At 46.4% G+C, this 24062-nt stretch overlaps 1 protein-coding gene across 1 annotated transcript in view; it reads right to left on the bottom strand.

The window, feature by feature from the left end:
- AIRE (autoimmune regulator) overlaps positions 1-24062 on the bottom strand; it is a 101851-nt gene that overhangs the window by 63032 nt on the left and 14757 nt on the right. Inside the window, exon 2 of the mRNA XM_088479270.1 lies at positions 12266-12416. Coding sequence (XP_088335396.1) covers positions 12266-12415 — 150 coding nt within the window. The 5' untranslated portion in view covers position 12416. The remainder of the gene's footprint in view (positions 1-12265; positions 12417-24062) is intronic.

Genomic DNA, 24062 nt, shown 5'->3' with positions numbered 1-24062 from the left:
GTAGCACGGGAGCTACTTGGTGCAACTGGGAAGCTGAATGGTAGCATGGGAGCTACTTGGTGCAGCTGGGAAGCCGTATGGTGAATGGTGGTAGCACGGGAGCTACTTGGTGTGGCTGGGAAGCCGTATTGAGAATGGTGGTAGCACAGGAGCTACTTGGTGCGGCGGCTGGGAAGCCATATGGAGAATGGTGGTAGCACAGGAGTTACTTAGTGCAGCTATGACAGCCGAGATGAGATGCAGGCTATGATGTGTCTGGAGCAATATGGCAGACAGGTGAACTCTGGCACAACAGGAACACAGGCAGGAAGCAGACTGAAACGGCTTGGCTGGACTCTGGACTGAAAGTGCCCCAGGCAGCAGCAGGGTAAATTTCACAGGCTAATACTAAACAGACATATAGGTGCAGGACACTGGAACAGTGGAACTTGGGGAGACCGGCAAAAGTTCAGACTTCAGAGAGACATGCATACACTGGTTGTCAGACAGTATAACCGGCATGGAGTGCAAGGCTGGCTGAAACTTAAAGGAAGCAGGGTCCAATCAGAACCAATTCCTGGATAGAGCACTTCCTAATCAAAAGCATGTGTGCACCTGAGCTCTGCACCCAGACAGCTAGTAATTAGTGGAGCACATGATACAAAACACACAGACATGAATGACAGGCTATAATCTAGTGTTCCCTCTAGCTCCGGCGGGAGGCAGGGCGCTGGAGCTAGAGAGGGCATGCCCGTGCGCGCACCTTCGGCACGCGCGCGACCGAGAAGGGGACGTGGTCATCGGAAAAGGGGGCGTGTCTATAAGACGCGTCCCCTTTTCATCACTCTTGGGGGCGTGCCTGGCACTTACAGACACGCCGGGCAGCCCCCAAGCCCTGCAGACAGGGAGAATAGATGCCGGGCGCATGCGCCCGGCATCTATTCTCCGGCGGTGACAGGGTCACCGCATGTTTCTCCACCCGTGGGACACTGCAAATCCTAACAGTCCGATGACGTAGAACAGCATAAACATGGGTAACATCAATGCAGAGTGGGCAGCCAAGCAGCATGTAAGTTAGTCTGACCAGCTGCAAAGACTACAGCTCTCCTGACACGCAGGGAGCTCTCATCCTGCGAAGGAGATCGCAATGTCTAATTTATGCACGCCCATGAATCTGCGTTTAAACAGTCAGACACGCCTGAGTTTGTCTAGCCACCTTCCCCTTGGACATTTTCCTTCTACAAACTGGTTATAAACCATCTATATACTGGAATATCCTGATTGATTTAAAGCACTTTATTTGCACCTTCAAGACTGGTCTTCCAGTACTGGGGACATTAGCAATTTCTCATATTGGGGACTTGTTTGAATGTTATTATGGTTGCTCAGTTGCAAATACCCATACACATATGAATGAATACATATTTTTATGTTGTCACATGTACTGTATTTTCATATTTTAACATATAGGGCTCTATTCATCATCATTTAATTTTTACAAAAGCAGGTGAAAATGAACATTTTCACCTGCTTTTGTAGAAATTAAGTTTTCGGCCATTCATCAAAAAAGTAATGCAGGAGTTATCACAGATAATGATGAATTGCTCTTTCCCTTGCGGCGAGTCCAAATGTTAATTATCGGGGTCCATTTGGACCTCGATAATTAATATGATGAATAGAGCCCATGCTATTAAACATATATTTTTTTTTTTCTACCAGATGCACCAAGTGGGTGGTGGGAAGGGGCATGATGGCTCTCTTTTGTCATTGTGGCCCTGTTCCCATTATATAATGTTGTGATTACTGGGGCCACAATAATGCAATGCAGAGCACTGTATTCTCTGTATATTTCTGGATAAGAGGCACTGTACTGAGCTGTTTATTAATACTAAATAAATTGTACATTTCCGGGGACAAATCTTTAAATATTGGCAAAGACTCTGAACTATAGGGACACCCAGTGCCGGAGCAGGGGCACAAGCATCAGGAAGTGCAGCACTGCATGAAGGATACTCTGGGCAGATGTACAGGCTGCAGGGTGCATACCCGGAGCATCCAAAGGACGCTCTGGGCATATCTGCAACAAGCACCATATAAACCAAATGCAGGGGCCATGGGGCAGTGATAGTACCTCCCTCATGGCCCTCCGCCCTGGGCTACAGCACCCCTCACACACAGGGCTGTTGAGAGCAAAGACGGGCCTGGGTATTGGGGGGCATGGCTCATGATTGCCCCCCACCTATAATGTGGGGTACAAGCATTCACACTTACCAGTTATTCCCAATTACACCATGCAGCAACTCAGTGCTCTCCCGACACCGCTGTTACTATTCTTGCCATTGGACCCGACTCTTTGGGACCAAGTGGTCACCCTGGTCCTGCTGCCGCAGGCTCCCTCACCAAGATGGTGCCATTGTCTTCATCTCCGAACCTATGTCTGTGTGCTCCCATTGCAGTCTCTTGCCCCCTGAGTGGGATGCTGGATAGGGTGCCCAGCCTTTGGTTATGGGCATGTGGCTTTATGGTGCCGCGTTCATGCATGCACTGCAGAGGGTCCAGGGAGGCTGCTGCCATGACCCCACCTTTCGGCCCTCTAAAGTGTCACCATAGTACACTAAAAAGTACCCCAGGTGCAGCTTATCCTTACTCTTGTTAACTATGTAACACTTATGATTTCAGGACACCAAATATAGTGCACTGTCCATTGAATACCCGGGTACAATTGACCAGTTCCTTTGTATAAGTAGAACTTGTAGCTAAAATGTGGGTTATTACATAAGCAAGGTTCAATATGTGACCATGGCTGGTCACACAGTTCTGATTTCCCCGACCTCTTCATTTAAGCACACCATGACAGAGAAGCAAGACAAATTACTTCTCTCCACAGACACAACGCATGACCAGATATTTGCAAAACAAATTACACTTTTATAATAGGAGAAGGATTTTTTCCATAAGTTAGACAGAACTATCTACCATATAAAAATGAAAATTTGTCCTTCTGTCCTCCTGTCTTTCTATACAAATCCACAGTTTACAAGCCACGATCGTGAAATTTTACATACAATTGTATTAAAACACGGCGGAGGCAACTAAAAAAAATTGAAATCGAAATGAATTACTGTTAATTTTTAATTAATGAAAAAACACAATTTTTGTATATCATTTGCCCTCTACAGGTCAGGTACGGAATTACAAAAGGATTTAGCTTATCTACTATTTTTTCTTTTCTATCTTCTCTACTACATCGAAATCAATTACTGTTACTTTTTAATTAATTAAAAACCACAATTTTTGCATAGCATTTGCCCTCTACAGGTCAGGTATTGAATTAGAAAAGGATTTAGCTTATCTACTATTTTTTCTTTTCTATCTTCTCTACTATATAAAAGCGAAAATTTGTCCTTCTGTACTTCTGTCTTTTTATACAAATCCACAGTTTACAAGCGAAGATCGTGACATTTTACATACGAGCGTATTGAAACACGGTGGAGGCAACTAAACAAATTTAAAATGGAAATTAATTACTGTTAATTTTTAATTAATTAAAAAACACAACGCTCATTGTGGGCCCTCACGGCATATGGGTAGGGCCTCGGGGCAAGCATTTTGTGTTGTCATGTTTTGTCATGATCTTAATGTTTATTATCGAAGAGAGCTTTAGCAGGCTTTGCCAGCATTCTCAGCTCTCTGACTACACCAAATTACGCAACAACATTCACTTTTTTCTTCCAACTGTGTCAAAATTATAACTTTGCAAGGACCCTGCTGTACTGTGAGCTGCCAAAATATTACACATAGAATGCTTCTCCAAAAGTTTTTCTGCACAGAAAACAGGGAGTCGCTGTAGATGGTCATCCTGGTATCAGAGCAACAGAAGCTATTGGCCGTGTTTACAATGTACATCCTACATATTTTGAATGCTTCTATCTCTGAAGTTTGCTTTACACCATTACAGGTCCTACTTCCTTTGAAGACCTTAGGACTGTTGATAGGGAAGTTTGTCACACTTTTCGTGAGGCCTGCCTAAGGAGATGTTGGTTGGAGGATAATGTGTAAACAAACATTCTTAAATTCCCGGGCAATGCCGGGTACTCTAGATCTAAGAGATATATCCCTTTCACACATACATGAAAATCTTGAGTATTTGTATGTGAAAGCGCATTTACCCAGGAAATTGCTATGTGTGATAATAGACAACCCTGGACGAAGTCCTGGGTCCACGACCCTGCTATTTACCAGGGTCGGGCTGAGACCTGGGAATTTGCCGGGTTGATAGACCCGGCAATTTCCCGGAACTTAAGTCTGAAAGGGGTATAAGGTTCTCTAAACAGCAATTTTTGTAGTAAGCAATTTTTGTAGTAAGCATTTGCAAGAGAAAACTTTCAAATAGTACTATCTCAGTGGGTGCTTGTAAGGCCTAAAGTTAACCCCTCTGGTGCTCTATGGGCCTAATTCAGACCCGCTCGCTAGATGCGACCGCTCGCTCCAAGCATATGGAAATTCAGCTAAGTGATGTCAAGGCAGCCGCTCGCACGGCAAGACATACGCACGCTCACTATGTCTTGGCGAGCAATCACTTTGTGTTTATAGACGCCCACCAGCCTGTATTTAGCTGCCCACTAGCGAACGTCATCTCCAGGAACTATATACAACCATCGGTACATCGTGTTCCAACAGATCTGACTGCAGCGCTTGCGGTTGACTGTACCCTACCGCAAGCACTGCGAGTACTTCAGTGTATTATTCAACCAGGTAACGTGTACTATGATGCTGCCTGTTAATTATGCACGCCCCAGAAATGGTGTAAAAACACTCTGGCACGCCTGCGTCCGCAACTCTACTCCCCCGTTACTACTGCCCTGCCCCTGTTACCTCCCACAAACGGCCTCTCCTGTAACTCATTCCACTGGGCTGTCTTTGCAGGGCGAGCGAGCAAGGGGGGGGGGATTGGTTGCATACACAGCTGCTCAACCGCTCACATAGGAGGCCATACTCGCACGGAAAACTGCACCTGCCATAGGGCTGGTGTAAGTTTCAGTGGTGGAGTCTAAGAAAGCACAAATCAGTATTACAGCGTGTACAGATGTAGAAAGTGGGCCTCTCAGTTCTTGCACATGCAGACACACAGATGTACATAAGGGAAGGGTTTTCTAGCCGCATTTGCATCATGCCGCAGATGGCGTGCCTACCACCAATAGACTCAGCTGCAGGCGCCTCTAGGTTCACCTCTGCATCAGGCCTATGTCTCTGAAAGATTTGATGCCTTAAATCATTTAGGCCATACTTGCCTATTTTTTTTTCTCCTCCCCGGGAGAAGCGAAGCAGGTGGGTTGCAACGTGGGCAGGGCCTGTCGGTTTGCATAATTAAACCCCACCCTCTTCATAGTAAATTGTCGCAATTGGTGCAAAATTAAATAGGGGCGGGGCTAAATGACACGATTCATGAAGAATTGCATAATTAAGCCACGCCCCCTACACAGGGACCCGTGATCGCCACAGAAATTCATCCATTCTGCCCACTTCACTAGGAAGTGGGTAGAATGCGGGAGAAATGCCTACTCTACCGGGGGTGCGGGGGGTTACACAAAAAATCATTTGTCTCCCGGGAGAGTAGGCATGTATGAGCACATGAGCAATGTTTCCACTTTCAGACTTTCCTGTCACAACCTGTTTATTTTCTGTTTTTTTCTCAATCAAAATACCCTGTTTATTACCCTGTACATTGTAACTCATATAAAAAAACTGATACTGTACATGCTCCCACAAGTAAATTTAATCGATGACTGCTGATTTTGCTTGTGATTGTGGGATGCCTGCTCCTCTCTCTGGCCTGGTCTCTTCCAATGGGCATCAGCAGCAAGAGTAGGCTGAACTATTTAAAGATTAGTAGTGTGTGGCCCCCCTCTCCCCGCACAACTACATATCCACAGAATGAGAACTCTGGAACCATAAACACATCCTCCCAGGCAGTGCCAGCTTCAGGCTCATTCCAGCTAAGGGGCACCACAGGGCCGCTACCCCATAGTTGGCGCTGTGCATCACACCGCATCCTTGTAGCCCGGACTGCTTTGGGCTCTTTCAGGTGGCTCAGACACAGTCTGGGCATGTCCCTACAGATGACAGAGTAACATTATAGGTCATGTTGCCACACGTCATCCCCATCCAAGCACAGTGAATAAGTCACAGATACTGAGGCAGGCTGTGCAGCTGAGGGGCTGAGGACGGTGATGAGGGGCCGAGGTGATAGAGGGCTAAGTTGAGAGGGTGCTGAAGTAATGAGTGCTGGGGGCAGTGATGAGGGGCCCGCAGTGATATGGGGCTGAGGACAGTGATGAGGGGCTGAGGCCATAGAGGGCCAAGTCGATAGGGTGCTGAGGTGATAGGGGGCTGAGGTAATGAGGGCTGGGGACAGTGATGAGGGACTGGGGTGATGAGGGGCTGAGGACAGTGATGTGGGGCTGAGGTGATGTGGGCTGAGGACAGTGATGAGGGGCTGAGGTGATGTGGGCTGAGGACAGTGATGAGCAATGAGGTGATGAGGAGCTGAGGACGGAGCTGAAGTGATGATGGACTAAGATGATAAGGGGCTGTTGATGGTGATGAGGGGTGGAGGACAGTGATGAGGGGTTGAGGTGATGTGGGCTGAGGACAGTGATGAGGGGCTGAGGTGATGTGGCCTGAGGACAGTGATGAGGGGCTGAGGTGATGTGGGCTGAGGACAGTGATGAGCAATGAGGTGATGAGGAGCTGAGGACGGAGCTGAAGTGATGATGGACTAAGATGATAAGGGGCTGTTGATGACGATGAGGACGGTGATGAGGGGTGGAGGACAGTGATGAGGTGAAGAGGGGCTGAGGATGGTGAGGAGAGAATAAGGTTATGAGGAGCTTGAGTTTGGTGATGAGGGGCTGAGTACGGTGCTGAGTGAATGTGGATGGTAATGAGGGGCTGAGGACAGTGATGAGGTGCTGAGGGCTGATGAGGAGTTTAGGACAGTGATGAGGTGCTGGGGGTTGAGGATGCTAATGGCCATGGTGATGGAGGGAATGGGACCAAGTTCCATCCCACTGGTCTGGTCTGGACTCTCTGGAGGGAGACACTCACTGGTTTGGCCTTTCTGAAGTGACTGGAGGCACTCACTGGCAGGGGCGTAATTAGGTAATTGAAGACCCCATAGCAAAAGTTTGTTAGAAGGTGAGGTCACTCAATCTTCTGTAGGGGCTGGGGTCAAAGAAAACTAATCAATGCTTTTTTTTTTTTGGGTGTGGGTGCAATGAACCAATGTGTGTATGTTTTTTTTGTTTTACGGTGTGTGTTTCTTCCTATCGGGTACAATGTGTGTGTGTAAACAGAAAAAAGATTGCGCTGCTGTTGCTGTATAATGGAGTATACTTGATTGATCCATGTGACAACTTCTCTGAATCGCAAATTATTTATTTATGGTGCATACAATAAAATAGACATATTAAAAGATATAATATCTCCGTATAAAAACAACAAATTGGTTAGAAATACTGTGACAGCTAGAACTGGAATAAATGTATCTGTACTTGGATATAATTGATTTCAACCGCTCAATGTATCAGCTGTATCTGATGTTAATGGATTAATCTAAAAACGGCATCCAGGCTGATAATGCAGTATATCAAGATTCTTTATATTAAAGTACACTTGAATGAAAACATGCCACTTAATCCACCAAGGCAACCTGGCACACAATAGATTGCACAATAATGATATCTCTTCAGTGATTCCGTGTCTGGCTGGGATCTGTAGTCCACCAGTACTGTTGATATAAATATGCAACACGAACCAATGTTTATTGTGTGTCAATAGTTACTTCTGAAAATTGGAACAGAGTGACAGCTAATGGATAATGCAATAACCTGACCAATTCTCTGGTCTAATGGCGGTCTTGTGTCCTTAATAGTTCTACAAAGGATACCGCTTGCTCTCACAGCCAATTTGGCTGAGTGAACTCAATGTAAGGCAGAGTAATATCCGTACTGACCGGTACCAAGGGCTGGACGCGTATCCTCACTGGTAGTATTGGAAATGCCGCTTGCTTTTGTAGTCAGAAAGTTTGCCTGACTGAGCCTGTGTGGAGGCAAGGTGGAGCAGCGGCTGCCGGTGAGGCACACACCTGACCAAGGTCCCGATCCGGTGCCAATCACGTGGCTCCACTAGTGATGTATTTGCCATCACTCTCTCTTGTATCCTAGGTGTCCGCTGGTTAAGGCTTCTATAAGAGCTGACACCTCTCTGCTGAGAACAATGTAACTTGGCGGTTGGTGGCAATAAAATTTCTTCCAGATAATAGCGTTGAGTCACTGTGGTTAACCCCTTCGACGCGTTTCGCTCCTCTTTGTGGGAGCTTTTTCAAGATAGGGGTACTCCATCTCTGTCCATTCCTTAAATAGGGACTTAATCAACCATAAGCCAAGTCAGCTGAATTTACTTAATTGTTTAATTGGTTCAGTTTCTTTCCTAACTGATTCAGAGAAGTTTTCTTTCAATGACAATATACTTCCTAGCTATTAGAATTGATATATATATCCTATTTTGCAATATACCTTATATCAAAAAAATTTATTACATAAAAAAATACATAGACATTTGTAAACAATTGATAAATAATATATATATATATATATAACAGATAATATCAAACAATAATTAATTAAAAATAATATAATATTAGTATAATTATACCTATGTTGCACATGTAGATCAGTATTATTATGGTAATAACCACCCTAAGTCCACTCTCACTAGTTATGATTTTGTTTTTGTTTTGTTTTTTTGTTTTTTTATTATTATTATTATTATTATTATTATTATTTTTCTTTATATATTTTCATTTCATGAATAATTCAACCATTAATCCATCCCAGTCCAAATTAATTTTTTCTTTTTTTAGTTGATAATAATACATGAGACATTGAATACCATATGCATAAAGAATTAATTCAATACTTTTTATATATCTATAAGAGAACCCAAATAACCAATAATTCCCAGTTGGTTGCTAATGCAAAAAACTATATCAATAAAAGAACAAATTCAGAAGGCATAAATATTCACCACTAGTGGCAACTCAGATATAGTCTATATAGAATAAACAGTTTAGAGAACCATCAAAAACCAGATTATTCTCCAATAGCCCAATTCTCCACAACTGCACGTGGATAATCATTAGGATAATTTTGAGAGTGATAGGACATCACAGCGACGGAAATCCACTTGCAATGGCCTACTCCCTCCCTACCCTATAACCCCTTGTAACAGTGTATCCATATCCATGGAATTGTAGTTTAATCATCACACCCAAAAAGCTTTGTCCTCTCAATAAGATCCCTTCACTTAATCCAAACAATGTGTGTGTGTGTGTGTGTGTTTTTTTCCCTGTGGGGGCCAATATGTGTGTTTTTTTTCCTGTGGGGGCTTGACTCCTTGGTATTTTTTGGTTTCTCTGTTGAATAATTTAATAAAAGGTACAATAGCATAGTCACTAGCAGCAGCAATTTACTCGCAGTGCATCACGTTTCTGTTTGTCTTTGGAACTGTACTGGAGTCTTTGGCTCCAATGGGATCTGGGGGAGCGGCTGAAAGCTGGGAGGCCTAATATATTTCCTGCTCACGGACTAGGACAAAGACAAGATGTATAGAGTGCACTTGTGTGTTTAACTGGTAGGCAAGATGTGGCTGCTGTCGACTGGAGGCATTGGTGGGACAGCCGGAGTCTCGATGAGACTAGATGATTAATGCTTAAGGCGCACAGGTACAGGTGGATAGGATAGAGAGCTTTGGTACTTCAACCAGACTAAAACCACCAGGACACTGGATCATATGGAACCTGGAGCAGCTCTAGACAGGAACACTGAAAAACCGTTATGGTGCTGTGTGCAGGGAGAATGCTTATATACTCCTGGTTTGTCAGGGATTGGCTGCAGGTGTCATGCGACTGCATACTGGTCTCCTGTTGGTGGATGGACAGTCACCTGAATTAGACTGTCATGGCTGCGCCAACCAGCAGGCACCGGCGGGGAAGCCGCACATGGAAGCCAGAGAGTATAATGGAAGTCACCAGTGGCGGGCTGGGCCGGGGGGCAGGGTGCCATGTGCCCCCCGGGCCGCAGCATCATGCGGGCCGCGGGCCAGTGCAGTCTGTGTCACTGTGACACAGACTGCACCGCGTGTGTAGCGCTGACCGGACGGAGTTCGGTCAGCGCTACACTGACAAACACACAGCCGCCGGCTCCGGCAGCTGTGTGTTTGTTGTAAGCAGCAGCCAATGAGAGTCTGTCAGACTGTCATTAGCTGCTGCTGCTGTGCCCACTGCGGGAGCCGCTCCATCTTCCGGCTCCTGCAGTGGGCAATGGGAGAGACGTCATGATGTCATATGACGTCTCTCCCATAATGCAGAGCGGCCTGGCCCGGGAGGACAGACGGAGGAGCAGATGGCGGCGGCGGGAGCAGGGATTCAGGTAAGTGTTTTTTTTCATTTTGTTTTTTATATTATGTGTGTCTACTGGGGGGGTCTGGCACTACTGGGGGCACTACAAAGGGGGGGACTACTACTACTGGGGGCATTACAAGGGGGGTGGGGACTACTACTGGGGCACTACAAGGAGGAGGGGACTACTACTACTGGGGACTACTACTACTGGAGGCACTATAAGGGGACTACTACTACTACTACTACTGGGGGCACTACAAGGGGGTGGGGGACTACTACTACTGGGGACTACTACTACTGGGGGCACTATAAGGGGACTACTACTACTGGGGGCACTACAAGGGGGTGGAGGACTACTACTACTGGGGACACTACAAGGGGGGGACTACTACTACTGGGGACACTACAAGGGGGGGACTACTACTGGTGGCACTACAGGGGGGGGACTACTACTACTGGGGGAACTACAGGGGGGGGACTACTACTACTGGGGGCACTACAAGGGGGGGACTAGTACTAATGGGGGCACTACAAAGGGGGGGACTACTACTACTGGGGGCACTACAAAGGGGGGGGACTACTACTACTGGGGGCACTACAAGGGGGGGGGACTACTACTGGGGGCACTACTGGAGGCCTGCATAAGGGTGTTCTCTCCTGTGGCACATGGGGGCACTGCATATGGACCCGCCTCCTCCCTGGAACACTTGAGGGGGGGGGGCGCCGTAGCACGCATATTCTTCGGACACCCTGGCTACACGCTACTCCTCTGCCAGGGCCGCCTGCATGCATTTGCCCCCCAGGCTAAAAGTTGCCAGCCAGCCCCTGGAAGTCACAGAGTATAATGGAAGTCACAGAGATGGAAAGATCCATTTAAAAACTGCCTAGACACTCTTCCTCACTAACCTCTAATGAGAGCTTAACCCATGTCCTTATTCTATTAACCTATTTATTTTTTGCATGCACTAATCCAAACTCCTGGCCAGGTTAAAAGTCCACTAACACTACTAATGGACATGCTTTTTTTTGTGTGGAGCTAAAACTAATTACGGGCTGGACTGCGGTATGGTCACAAGTTATTGCTATGTTGTTTTAAGTGCGGACATTTGCGAAACAGTGCCTAATATAAATAGGTATCTGAACATTGGTTTATTCTGTGTTTGATTTCCTCTCCTGGGGCGGGATGCAGTAACACTTATCGCCAGACATCGCATTTGTAGTGATCGCACATGCACTAACATATGCGATCAGCAGCACAAAGGACAGCTATTCCGATAAGAGCTGTCCTTTGCGATCTGTGCCGCCTCGTGTACTTCCGGGTTTATGACCCGGGAGTCCATCTGCGCATGCGCAGAATGACGCGGCAGCCGCAGGGCATGCTGGGAGGGATCCCTCATAGCAGCGCGATATGGTAGAAGCCCATAGGCTTCTATAGGGTAACGGCAGCTGGCGTTACCCTCCGCATCAGAGCCCGGCAGCCAGGAGCATGATGCATATGGAAAATGCGGTAAACGGGGATATTACCGCATTATTCATTTAGTGCATCACGCCCCAGGTGGTATTAAGTTTTATTTTATGTGATTTTATTTATGTTTTATATGAAACTTGTGTATAATATTTTGAATTTTAAGATTAAATATATAAACGCTAGCGCTTTCACAATTGTCGCGTTACCATCCTGTTCACTGTGGCTATCTGGGGTTGCGTTTGCATTATGTGCACAGTGCACTAGAGGTAGCATCAGATAAAGATTATACAGTGTGAGAAATAGATGCAGCATATTGTAGGATGTGCTAGGGGACTCCTGCAGAAAATTGCACCTACCTGGAACCTGTCTTCAGATACAAGGTCTCTGTCTATCATGCTGTGCAGAAGCGGGAACAGGTCGGTGACAGCTACAGCAATTTCGGTGCGGTGCCATTTGAGGAGAGCTCTCAGATCACTCCCATCAGGAGAGGATTTCTGCTCAGACATCCTGCAGAAACAGCCATAGAATATAATGTTTTGCTGAACGATTACACTGCCAAGGATTTAAGTTGGGTTTGAGAGTACCCGCAGGTCCTATTATCGCATTAGATCTTCGCTATAGCTGAATTGGCTCCAATTTTCAAATTAATGAAAAATTTAAAAATTCTATTATTTTCTCCATTTGAAGTACCTTACTAATCTATGCCTGCTTTACTTAACAGAATCGACTTAGTTTTGCTTTTTTAACAACTACCATCTTTCAACAATAACAAGAATTTGTTTTATTTGTGATAACGTAGCTGGTAGTCACGTATGAGACACATAACACATTCATATCTCCTCACTAATGCTGGGAGGAGGCGTGGCAGTGCACTGCTAAGCCTGCTGGGACATCCTCAGACCACAGCCACGCCTCCTCCCAGCATACAGAGAGGGGCAGTGCACTGCTGAGCCTGCAGGGACATCCTCAGACCACAGCCACGCCTCCTCCCATCATACAGGGAGGAGCAACACATAACACATTCATATCTCCTCACTAACGCTGGGAGAAGGTGTGGCAGAGCACCGCTGAGCCTGCAGGGACATCCTCAGACCACAGCCACGCCTCCTCCCAGCATACAGAGAGGAGCAACACATAACACATTCATATCTCCTCACTAACACTGGGAGGAGGCGTGGCAGTGCACTGCTGAGCCTGCTGGGACATCCTCAGACCATAGTCACGCCTCCTCCCAGCATACAGAGAGGAGCAATGGAGAGGACCAAGTGATGCAGTTAGCCTCCTGTTCCTTTGTTCGGCCCTCTCTCTGTCCTACCACAAATAATTTCCCGCCGTCTGGGCTTGTTTTCTTCAGTATGTCCTCGGCTTTTGTTGGGAGTTAGCACTGAATGTTTTTGCCATAAAAATTAGTTCTTCTCGTAGACGGTGTACTAACAACCCTGATGTTTTTTGTTATATTTGTGGCAAATATAGTGTTGCAAAAGAGAGAAAAATTAGAACTGTATTCGTAAAACAAGCGTATCAGTGTTTGGAGCCGGAGTGAAAAGTGATAAGAAAGTGATAAGGGGCCAGCCAATCAGCTCCCAACTGTCATTTTTCAAACACACCCTGTGAGATGACAGTTGAGAGATGATTGGCTGGCACCTTATCACTTTCTTTCACTTTTCACTCTGTCTTCTAACATTGCTTAGTAAATAGACCCCTTATGTTGGATGTCACATAAGCCAGCAAGATAAGATTTGGGTGCCTCACAAAGTTTGTAAAACCTGAGTGGAATCACTCCGCAATTGGACGAAAGATGATCGAAAAGGACTTAATTTTGGCACACCTATGATGAGGTGGTAGCCATTGGACAAGTATGTAATTCTGTGTCTTTTTATAACATTTTACGAATCAAATTTAATCAGAATAAAAAAAATATCCTTTTAACTATTTTTAACATTGTTTAATTTAATTTTTCATAAATATTAAAGACATGCATAACTAGAGCCAATTGAGAAATAAGCATGGTATATTCATGATCAGGAGCACAAAATTAATCGAAATCGACTCTTAAATCACTGGCAACAGACTGACTGTTCCCCAGTGTTATCTGACGGTCATCATTGTCCCCTCTCTTACTGGGTATGCACCAAACGGTTCTGAAATAACAACAGTGAACAGGGGTTTCTGTATGGGATCATGTGAATTGGGTGTGTTAAACACATTTGTGGTGCTTGGAGTATTTACAGATTAAACTTTTTAAGAGCATCACCAGCATATAGTGACAATTGTATTGGTAGGGGCCCCCACAAGTTAGCTGCCCAGGGGCCCCCACAAACCTTAATCCACCCCTATACCTAAAACATATTGGAATATGTGCAACCAGCTATTACTCCTATTTGTAACAAGAGATCTCACATCTATGGAATATAGGTAAAATCAGTGGATCTATATTTGAGGACAATGGGTCTGTTTCAGAGTTTTACGCAAGACCCGATGGTTAGTTTACAGCTCTGATTGTTGGAGATCTGTGCATGCGCAGGTGTCTTTCTGCGACTATGGTCAGGGCCCCATTACTATAAGGGCCGTGGCCGAATTGCGCCCCCTTAGAAAAAAATAGAAAACTCTTATGTAGCGCTGCAGATCCAGGGGGGGGGGGTGCGATCATTGTGGTAATTTCCCCCCACAGGCAGAGGAGAGGAGACTGCTGCTGCTCAGCTACAGCACTCACTGGTCCCACTGCAGATCAGCACACAGCAGCGTGTGCTGGGCTGCTGACAGCTAAGAAGGAGGGGGGGGGGCACCGTCAGACAAAGTCAGACCCGGGCCCCCCGCCGGTCCCTCCAAAAAGCTTGGGCCTGGGTGATCAGTACCCGCTCCCCCCCTCTCGGAGCCTCTGACTATGGTCTATTTATCCTAAGCCACACTATGATTGACATGCTGCAGTGCAGAGCCGTAGCTAGGGTAGTGCTGCCGGTGCCATCACAAAGGGCACCACAGGTCAGGGGGCGCTGTTTGGGCCTGTAAAATTTCTGTTTATTATCATTCTTGCTTGTAGCCTCCTATTTCAACCCCAGCATCTCCTGGCCTCACCTATCTCTTCCCTGGCCCTTCCCCATGAAGCCATGGCCCTTTTTTGGGTGCATTATGTCCCTTTGAAAAATGAGGGGGGCGCCAATGCTCTTTCTGGCACAGGGCACCAAAAAGTCTAGTTACGGCTCTGCTGCAGTGGTTTGGGTGTAGCGAATTGGTGGCAACGGACAGCATTCCTGAAAATGGGGGCTTGTTGCCCCTATGTTCTGGGAGTGGCAAGGCCAGTGTCTGCGTCTTCTGATTTATTAACCTTGCAGTGGCAGACTGGGTCGGGGGCAGGGTGCCATGTGCCCCCTGGGCCGCTCTATCACCGAGCGTTGCGGGCCACCTCCTCAGATAGCAAAGCGCCCCAGTGTCCAGCTCACCTGCTGCATTCCGAGTGACTGTCGGCGGCAGCTGCGGTCACTTCACATGATCTTTGTCCTACAGGGCTATGGAAGCCCTGTAGGTACATAACTAATAACAAGGCATTGGCAACTTGTGATACGGCCGCCCTGCCGCGCATAGGCGGCCATATCACACTGGAGATGGCACGGGGAGGGATGCCTGGACTCACTAGTAAAGTGCTGGCTTTCCCGCAGTGACAGGAGCCGGGTGCTGCATTACGTGCAGTACTTGGCTCCTAGCACAGTGAGGGAGTCGGCACTTCACACAGGCTGGCCTGGTGCCCGAGGCCAGCCTGCATCTCCCATGCCCCCGGTGTGAAAAAAAAAACGGGTGTTAGGGCCGCTATACCACGCCCACCCACGAGGCCACACCCCCACCCGTGAGGCCATGCCCCCTAATTACCCAGCGCACGCAGTACAAGGCTACAAGCCCACCGAATCGGGTGCACTGCAAAGACAGGTTGCACTGCCCGGGTGCACTGCCCTGACTCCAGGTTGCTTGTATGTGGATGTGTGCACATCAAGCAGGGAGGGGAGGGAATTAGGGGGCAGAATTGTCAGTGAGTTAACTATATATATATGAGGGTGCCTGTGTCACCCAGGAAGCCCCCCCCCCTCCTATCAGATTTCTTAGGTGCCCCTACTGCCCATTAATACCCCCTTGTTCAATAAAGAAAATCAAATCAAAGTGGTGGTATAAATGGGGGCCTCATCCTTCATATGAGGCTCCCATAATTAGTCATTTTAAAATAAATAAGTGGCCCTCCAGGCTAACTGCTAGCAGGGGGGGGGGTGCCAGTCCCTTACTCTGCCAGGGGCTCTCGGACCCCTAGATGCATCCCTGCTTTACAGCATGGCTTTGCACTGTTATCTCTGTATCATTTTCCACTGATGACCTCCAAAGTTATAATGGCACATTTTACTTTCCCATTTGCAACACACTCACAAGGACAGGCAATTACTGTACGTACAAAGACTTACTGTGTTTGCATACACAAAAGGTGAATATGTGAGTACTAACTTACGGATAGTGAGACATTGTTGTGCTTGTCCAGATAAGAGTATAACTAAATGCTAACTAATTCCAGAGTGCATCATACATTGAAAACAAGAGAAAGCTTTAATTCACTCACCTACTTCTCAGATATAGGTTACATGTGCTCTCACCTGGTTTCTGCTTGTCAGCACTCTCACAGTACAATGACTTCCTATATGTTTCCTTTTAAATTAATTTGAAGTTATTTGCTCAACCAATAACACTCAGCGATGCTATTAAGAAAATAACAGGACTCCCCCTGTGAAATAGAAAGTCACCTGGCAGGATAAGGTTCATTGCTCTGACGCTGAAACTGATACCATGGTGTACAGGGTTTATAATCACATGTGTATGGGGTGGGATATTACAGTATTAGTCATTACTGCTCTTGTTTTATGAAGAAATATGTACATTTGTTTGGATCCTAACACACCCATCATTTTGCGGTGACAAGTTTTATTATAATAGAACTTGTAATATTTGCTTTCCTTTGTGTGTCAAATGCAATTAGCAGTTAGAGGCGTAATATTGGCAATAATCCTGTTAATCTGGTTTGATGAAGTGGCTCATCTCTAAGAAAATAATGGTGCGTACACACTAGACGATATGCTCCCTGAGCGATATCGTCTAGTGTGTCCCCGGCAGGGTGTGTTCAATGTCGTTCATGACATTGAGCACACCAGCTGAACGATATTATTAACGATATCATTCAGCGCCGGGCTCTCTTCCCCCATTCCCCAACATGCAGCAACCTAACGACATCGTCAGGATGGCCTGCATGTTCACCCGATGAACGATGATGACGAACGACCTGCGTGAACGCGCGTCGTCATTATCGTTCGTTTTTGTGATAAAAATAGACGATAAAGTGGACGACTGAACGATAACGATATCGTTATCGTTCAGTCGTCCACTTTAATTGCCCAGTGTGTACCCACCATTAGCGTTCTGAGTAAAGGGTCTGTTTACCTAACGTAACATAGAGCATTAAAATAACTATACAATGGCAATACTGATATAAAGGTGATGTAGATTTAGGACACAGAGGGGCCTATTCATCAATACTAAAATGGCCCGTTACACACGTGGAAGCACTAGTTTCCACATATTTCAGATAACTGTCCAGTCATCATCAGGGGTCTGATAGGACCAACTGATATTCAGCAATCTCCGAAATCTTACAGTATTCAGAGTTTGCCTGCGAGAACAAATGCCATCTTCAGAATGCGCTTGTTCTCGGGGTGCGGGCAGAGGTAGGTTAGGTTTAGGCACTGGGGGGGAGGTTAGGATCAGACACTGGGGAGGGGGGTTAGGATTAGGGTAGGGAGAGGGGGAGGGTTAGGATACCAACTGACAGGTGTCGGTATCCTAACCATTTTGGAATGCTGGCATCGGGATTCTGACCACCAGGATCCCGAGTGCCGGCATCCCGTACCCAGCCCCTTCTGTCTACGGTAATGTACCTCCACACATACGCGGTAGCAAAAATAGCTCCATTTGTGAAAACATCAGAATAGCGTACAACTCTGAATCAGACCTTTAGGGGCCCATTGATCAAAGTGTATTTGAGGTATAATCCCCCAAATCATCCGTTGTATTAAGGAGGGACCGCAGCAGGTATCTCCGATACCTGCTGTGATCCCTCCATTACTGCTGGCAGCCGCATACTCCATAGGTTTCTATGGGGGATGCAATGCTGCCATATTTACCAATATCCGGATTGCGATGCATTCCAGATATTGGCCTCTGCAGCTGACGCCATCTGAAGGTGTTGTTAGGCGTTGAAGGCCTACTGGCTACACTGCGCATAATTAGCCAGCGGAGGGATCCACCGGAACCCTGCCCGGCTATGGCGGCTGTGCATACGCAGTCCACGGGATTGTGCATGCGTAGCAACCCCTACACTGGCCGGCAGCTCTCCTGGGACATCGCAGGGATGGGCTCCTTTCAGAGCCTGTGTCCCTGCATGTCCCGGATGATACATCCGGCAGCTATAATCGCATTTTGCAATGTGATCATGGGCGTTACTGGCATGCCCTGATCACATTGCAAAAGCGACCATTGATAAATGGGCCCCTAAATCACTTAAAAATGCTCGTATACCTTCAATAAAGCTTGTTTTAATGTATAAATGTGTTTTTTTTCACTGCAGTGTACAGTAAATGAAAGTCCAAATTTGGCAAGTCAGCTGAAACACTGGCCTGGCAATGTGGTAAAATAACCCTTACTGCTTCCAGCCAGTAACACATCAGCAGCCCCAGTGATATTTTATTTTTTAGATTGGGAAGCTGCCCTGTCTGGCCGAATGTGGTATTCCTATGTTATTGTTGAGCAGGGAGCATTATGATTTTAAGAAGCATTATGATCAAGCCAAAGGGTCAATTCATAGAGATTAAATTATTTTATATTATATATTTTACAGAAATATGTGGACATTTATATTCATAACAGCTTGGAGCCTGTGACCTGGAACCTTGAAATGCCTCTGCCCGCTGCCTCTGACTGACTGTCATTGGTGGTATTAATTAAGGCCCATGTAAAGTAAAATGTAAAACTGAGTCCTGGGGGTATATTTACTAAATGTCAATTTTAATTGATTTTAATCGATTTAAAAATCAATTAAAATCAATCAACATCGATGTTGTGTTCCTTGGGCAAAATCACACATTTACTAACAGTAGTTACTACACTACACAGTACACTACCTGCAGTAACCCCACGTATTGCTGGCTGGATCTGTTGCACCTGTCGTAATCCTACATTGTGTACCTACTGCATATCAGCATTAACCCTGTGTTTTCCTGCAACCTGTTCTACCTGGTTAATAAACCAAAACCTGGTTAAGTTATTCATCATGTTGAATGACCTCCATCACACACTGCTGACACCTATACCAACATCTTTAGGTTCTGCCAATATTGTGGACATATTTTTCCATATGTAGCAATAAGCTGAACACAACTCTTTGAGAATTTGGGAACGCACAGCACTATAGGCTGCTATGCTTTGTATGCCAGCACTGCTTTTTACACCCAGCACATTGCTGGTTCTAACTGACCTGCATGTTTAAGACGGGTATCCACTTGCCGATTAAAATGAGCGATTGAATGATAACGACATCGTTATTGTTCAATCACTCATTAATCGTGCACAAATCGGGCATGAAAATGTCGGAAGCGACCAGCGATACGCCCTACCGCTGGTCGCTTCCAACATCAATCATCGTCTGAACATGCTGGTCAATCTGCAGATAACGACAGATTGACCATGTTCAGGGACGAGGGAGGGTGCCTACACTGAACGACATATCATTCAGTGTAGGCACTGCAGGGGAAGAGGAACGACTGTACGATTACAATGTTGTAATCGCACTTTCATTCCACTATCTGCTAGTGGATATGCACCTTTAGAGTGCTTGACATGCCATCCATATGCCTACACAGAAGGGTCCTCATCCCACCTCCCTCCACCTGATGTAACCAGATCTTTGTTATCTGCTACTCATCTCACAGTGGAATATTACGGACTTTCCAGGAGACGCTGTCCAAGCTACATGCTCTGTAAACAGAGACACTGGTAAATATAAGCAATGCAGGGTGACACAGTCCTAAATATATACTCAAAAGGCACTTCAGGTACACATGACCAGGGGGCCTATTCATCATCACTTAATTTATACAAAAGCAGGTGAAAAATAAAATTTTCACCTAATTTTGTATAATTTAAGTGTCAAGGCTATTCATCAATCATGTAACGCAGGAGATATCACACATATCTCCTGGTTACAATTCTCCCCGATAATTTCCACAGTCCACAGTGGAAATTGTGGAATTCATCAAGTTCCGAAAAAGCATTTTTTTCGTAACTTGTGAGTGATGCTATTCGCCACCCTGAGGTGGCGTACAGCATCCGATACCATGCACAAGCTGCTGATTACATGGCAGCTTGTGCAGCAGAGGGATCTATTCAGATCCCTTTAGCTGTCTCTACTTACCTCCGGCATCTCTGGCTATGACCGGCTCCCTGCTGTTCTCTTCTACAGATACAGGTGGCCGCTGGCAGAGAGGGGGCTGGTGCTGTCACTGGTGGCCGGAGGGGGGACGCATGGACATCTACAGCCGCGGGGAGCTGGGGCTGACACAGGCGGCCACAGGAGAAGAGAGGGCCGGGGCGGCCAGAGGGGATGCTGCACGGACAGGGGGAGACGGAAATGACCGACACAGGCGGCCACGGGTTCGGGGTTAATTACAGATATGGGGTGTGCGAGGGCACCAGGGACACATACAGATGAGCCTGGAGCGGGTGCGAGGGCTCTGTGTGGAGAGGATGCAGACAGAGAGGGGTCACAGACAGGAGAAAAGTATCACTTCCAAAAAGATGTCTTCGCAAAAATAGCATCTTTTTGGAAGTGATACTCTTGTAACAGGGGAATGATGAGTAGCATGATTTTTAACAATGAGCTTGTCGCAAGTTCAAAACTAAAATATCACTCATGATATTTTTAGCATGATGAATAGACCCCCAAGTGACATACTGCATGCAATGAAGTAGACTAAGCTGGGAATTACAGTCTTACGCTAGAAGACCACTTGCCTTACTCCTGTGAGTCTTTAGAGACAATGGCCACCGTCTGTAATGTTCTATTTTAATCTATCTGTATAAATGATGGCGAGAAGAGTTCCATAGTTTTCCAAAAAAACAGAATAATAATTTGATGCTGATACAACACTTTTTGATATGAATAGGACACAAAAATAATGCTTTATAATTATATACTTAGCAAATGGCCATTGTAAAAGTGTCCTGGGGTGACAGGTAGCCACCATGTTACTAAACCCAGTGTTATTTAAAACAACAAAAGATTAGTGCTCTCCTCTGGGCATAGAATTTAGGGAAGGGGGTTCTGGGTATATTTATATTGCTGGAAGTGCCCCTTTTTCAGGAAGTCTGTACCACAGCTACCAAACAATTGTGCTATTAAACATAAATGTACAGAGGCAGATTGGGATGGGAAACCAGCCTGGGTAACCTATGGAAAAACGCCTAATGTGGGCTGGGTCTGTTGAGGGGGTGGCGTCTGTTGAAGGGGTGGGGTCTATCGAGGGGACGGGATCCCTCATAGGGCCTGATTCTGAGTGTCTTTTGCGGCAGGTGCATCTGCGTCGTTAGGCTGATTACACTACAGTGCCTTCCCTGGTGTACACCTGTGCATCCGAATGTGTAAGGACTGAGGCACCCACTTTCAGTGTCTAAAGACGCTGTAATCATGCTTTGGGTGTCTTTAGATGCCACCGTCGGTCGCACTATTGAAACTTTTACCAGCCCTATGCTAGGTGCAGATCATTCCTCTGAGTATGGGATCCAATGTGAGCAATTCACCGTCTCTAAAGCCAGCCTAGGAACACCCAACACATTTCTAATACACTTCTTGGTGCATTTGTCTGAATCCGTACTGCAACTCTGTACGAACACCATCGGGACGCATGCGCAGTGTAACTTAGACACATAAGCAGACGAAAAATAATTCACAAGTAAAACTAAAAACCCATTGGCCCCCACGGGAAATAATTCACACATTGCCCCCCACAGAAAACAATAAAACACAAAGGCCCCTACAGGAAAAAAACATACATATTGGCCCCTACAGGAAACAAAAAAACACACTGACCCCCCACAGAAAACAAACAAACACTTTGGCCCCTGAAGAAAACAATAAAACACATTTGGCCTCCAAAAGAAAAAAAGAAGGTGAGCAGTGTACGTCCCTGGGTGGAGGGGTTGGGGGGTAGTGTATGTTCCTGGCTTGGGAGTTACTGCATGTCTAGGAGGCCAGGGAGTAGGGTATGATCTGGAGGCCGAGGGGTAGGCCGGGTTACGGATATGTTCCAGAGGCGGGGATGATTGATAGGGTGGGTACTGTACTGTGAGCACAGGGGGTAAGGCTGGTTAACCAATTGCCCCCACCCGAGGCAGAGCCTGGAGCACAAGCTCCATTCACTCTGCTGCCACTGGGGTCAGGATGGGAATAGTATTAGTGGTAGGCAAGGGCAGGATGGGAGCAGTAGTAGTGTGGAGCAGGGGGCAGGGTGGGAGTAGTAATGGGAAGCAGTGGGTAGAATGGGAGTAGTAGTAGTGCAGATAAGGGGGCTGATGGGAGTAGTCCAGATCAGTGGGAAGGATGGGAGTAGTAGTGGGAATAAGCGGACAAGTTGGGAGTGGAACAGAGTCGCTGGGAAGAACTAAGCTGAACAATAATCACATGCACTCCAAGGTCACCTTTTCTCCGTAGCTCATGGCTCCCAGTTGCCGTACACAGTTTGTACAACCAGAGTGAGTGTGACGGGAAAGCTCCTGCCACCCGGGTCCTGCTTCTCCATTTCCTACTCCATCCCAGTGCACACCCCTCTCGACCTTGCTTGGTACACCTCGTCTCTGTCAGTCTCAGGGGATGGACCAACCATCCCACAGAGATAGGGGGGCGGGTGTCGGAGGTTATCGGAGGGGACAACGCACAGTGATGGTGAGCTGGGAGCTTCTAGTTTGTGTTCCACAATGGAACGCATATGCCAGAAGCGCAGCAGCTGACAGGCAGTGTAGGCCAGCCCAGCAGAGAGGTTCATTGGGCCAGCCCAGCGGGAACTTTCCCACTTTCACGGTGGCCCAATCTGCCCCTGTAAATGTGTGATACAACTTGCTCTGACAGGAACCACTGGAAATTGCAATTTAGGAGGCCGCCACCATTTTGAGGCAGTTATGCACCCAAACTAAGAAAACTCAGCAACAGAACAGTGTTTTTGCTATTGCATATGTGCACTTGAGCCTGGGTGACGCACAGGAGTGTAGCGTGAGCAGGTGGAGCTGTCGCAGGTCTGTTGTAAGATACAAGAGAATCGGCAAAGAGTTATCGCTGAAGTGGTGAGTTGACAGAAACCACAGAGTGACTGCTGCAGAAGAGCCAGAGACAGTGTGCCAGCCCTGGGATCTGCAATTGCAATCTGTGGAGGCTGTGAGAGAGTGTAACTCAGACTGGGCATTTTAATAATGATATTGAGAACAGTATGTGTTATGATATGTATACTTATGATCCACTGTATATATGTTGAAAATGTTCAGCTAGCCAAATGATCTGTATGTTCATCTATAGCAAGCTCCTAGCAATTCAGAATGTTTATATTTATGCAAAAACCTAAATAAGTTTCAGAGGATGTGACTGAGTGCTAACCAAACGTCCTGTGTGCAGTGTATTGTGTAAATTGTGGCATTAGCACCACTAGGGGCTGAATGGGAAATAGGAATTCATACTTGTAGGTTGTCTGAAACCTATGCCTGTCTCCTCAGTATGCCAGAGCATGTCCTATTTCACGCTGTCCACTGTGTCATCTCCATTTGCTGGACAGGAACTCTGTTATGAGAACAAGGCCATCACATTATGTAATTTTACTGTGTGTATGGGGCTAGCCTCTCTGTTACAGTTTGAGGTTGGTAAAGCTTGCCAAATAATAAGGAAAAGCCAATGGAGCTGCCATGTCAGCTGTAAGTTACCATCTGCACCTAAGTTATCTGTGCCTACACCAACACCAGGGCTACCACAAATACCACAATTTACCAAATGCAGGAGATATCAGAGATTGCATTAGGCAAACTAACAAAGGATTC

The sequence above is a fragment of the Taudactylus pleione genome, unplaced genomic scaffold (genome assembly GCF_031769625.1).
Source record: "Taudactylus pleione unplaced genomic scaffold, aTauple2 ptg000229l, whole genome shotgun sequence".
Taxonomy (NCBI): Eukaryota; Metazoa; Chordata; class Amphibia; order Anura; family Myobatrachidae; genus Taudactylus; species Taudactylus pleione.
This window is presented reverse-complemented; position numbering and strand designations above follow the sequence as displayed.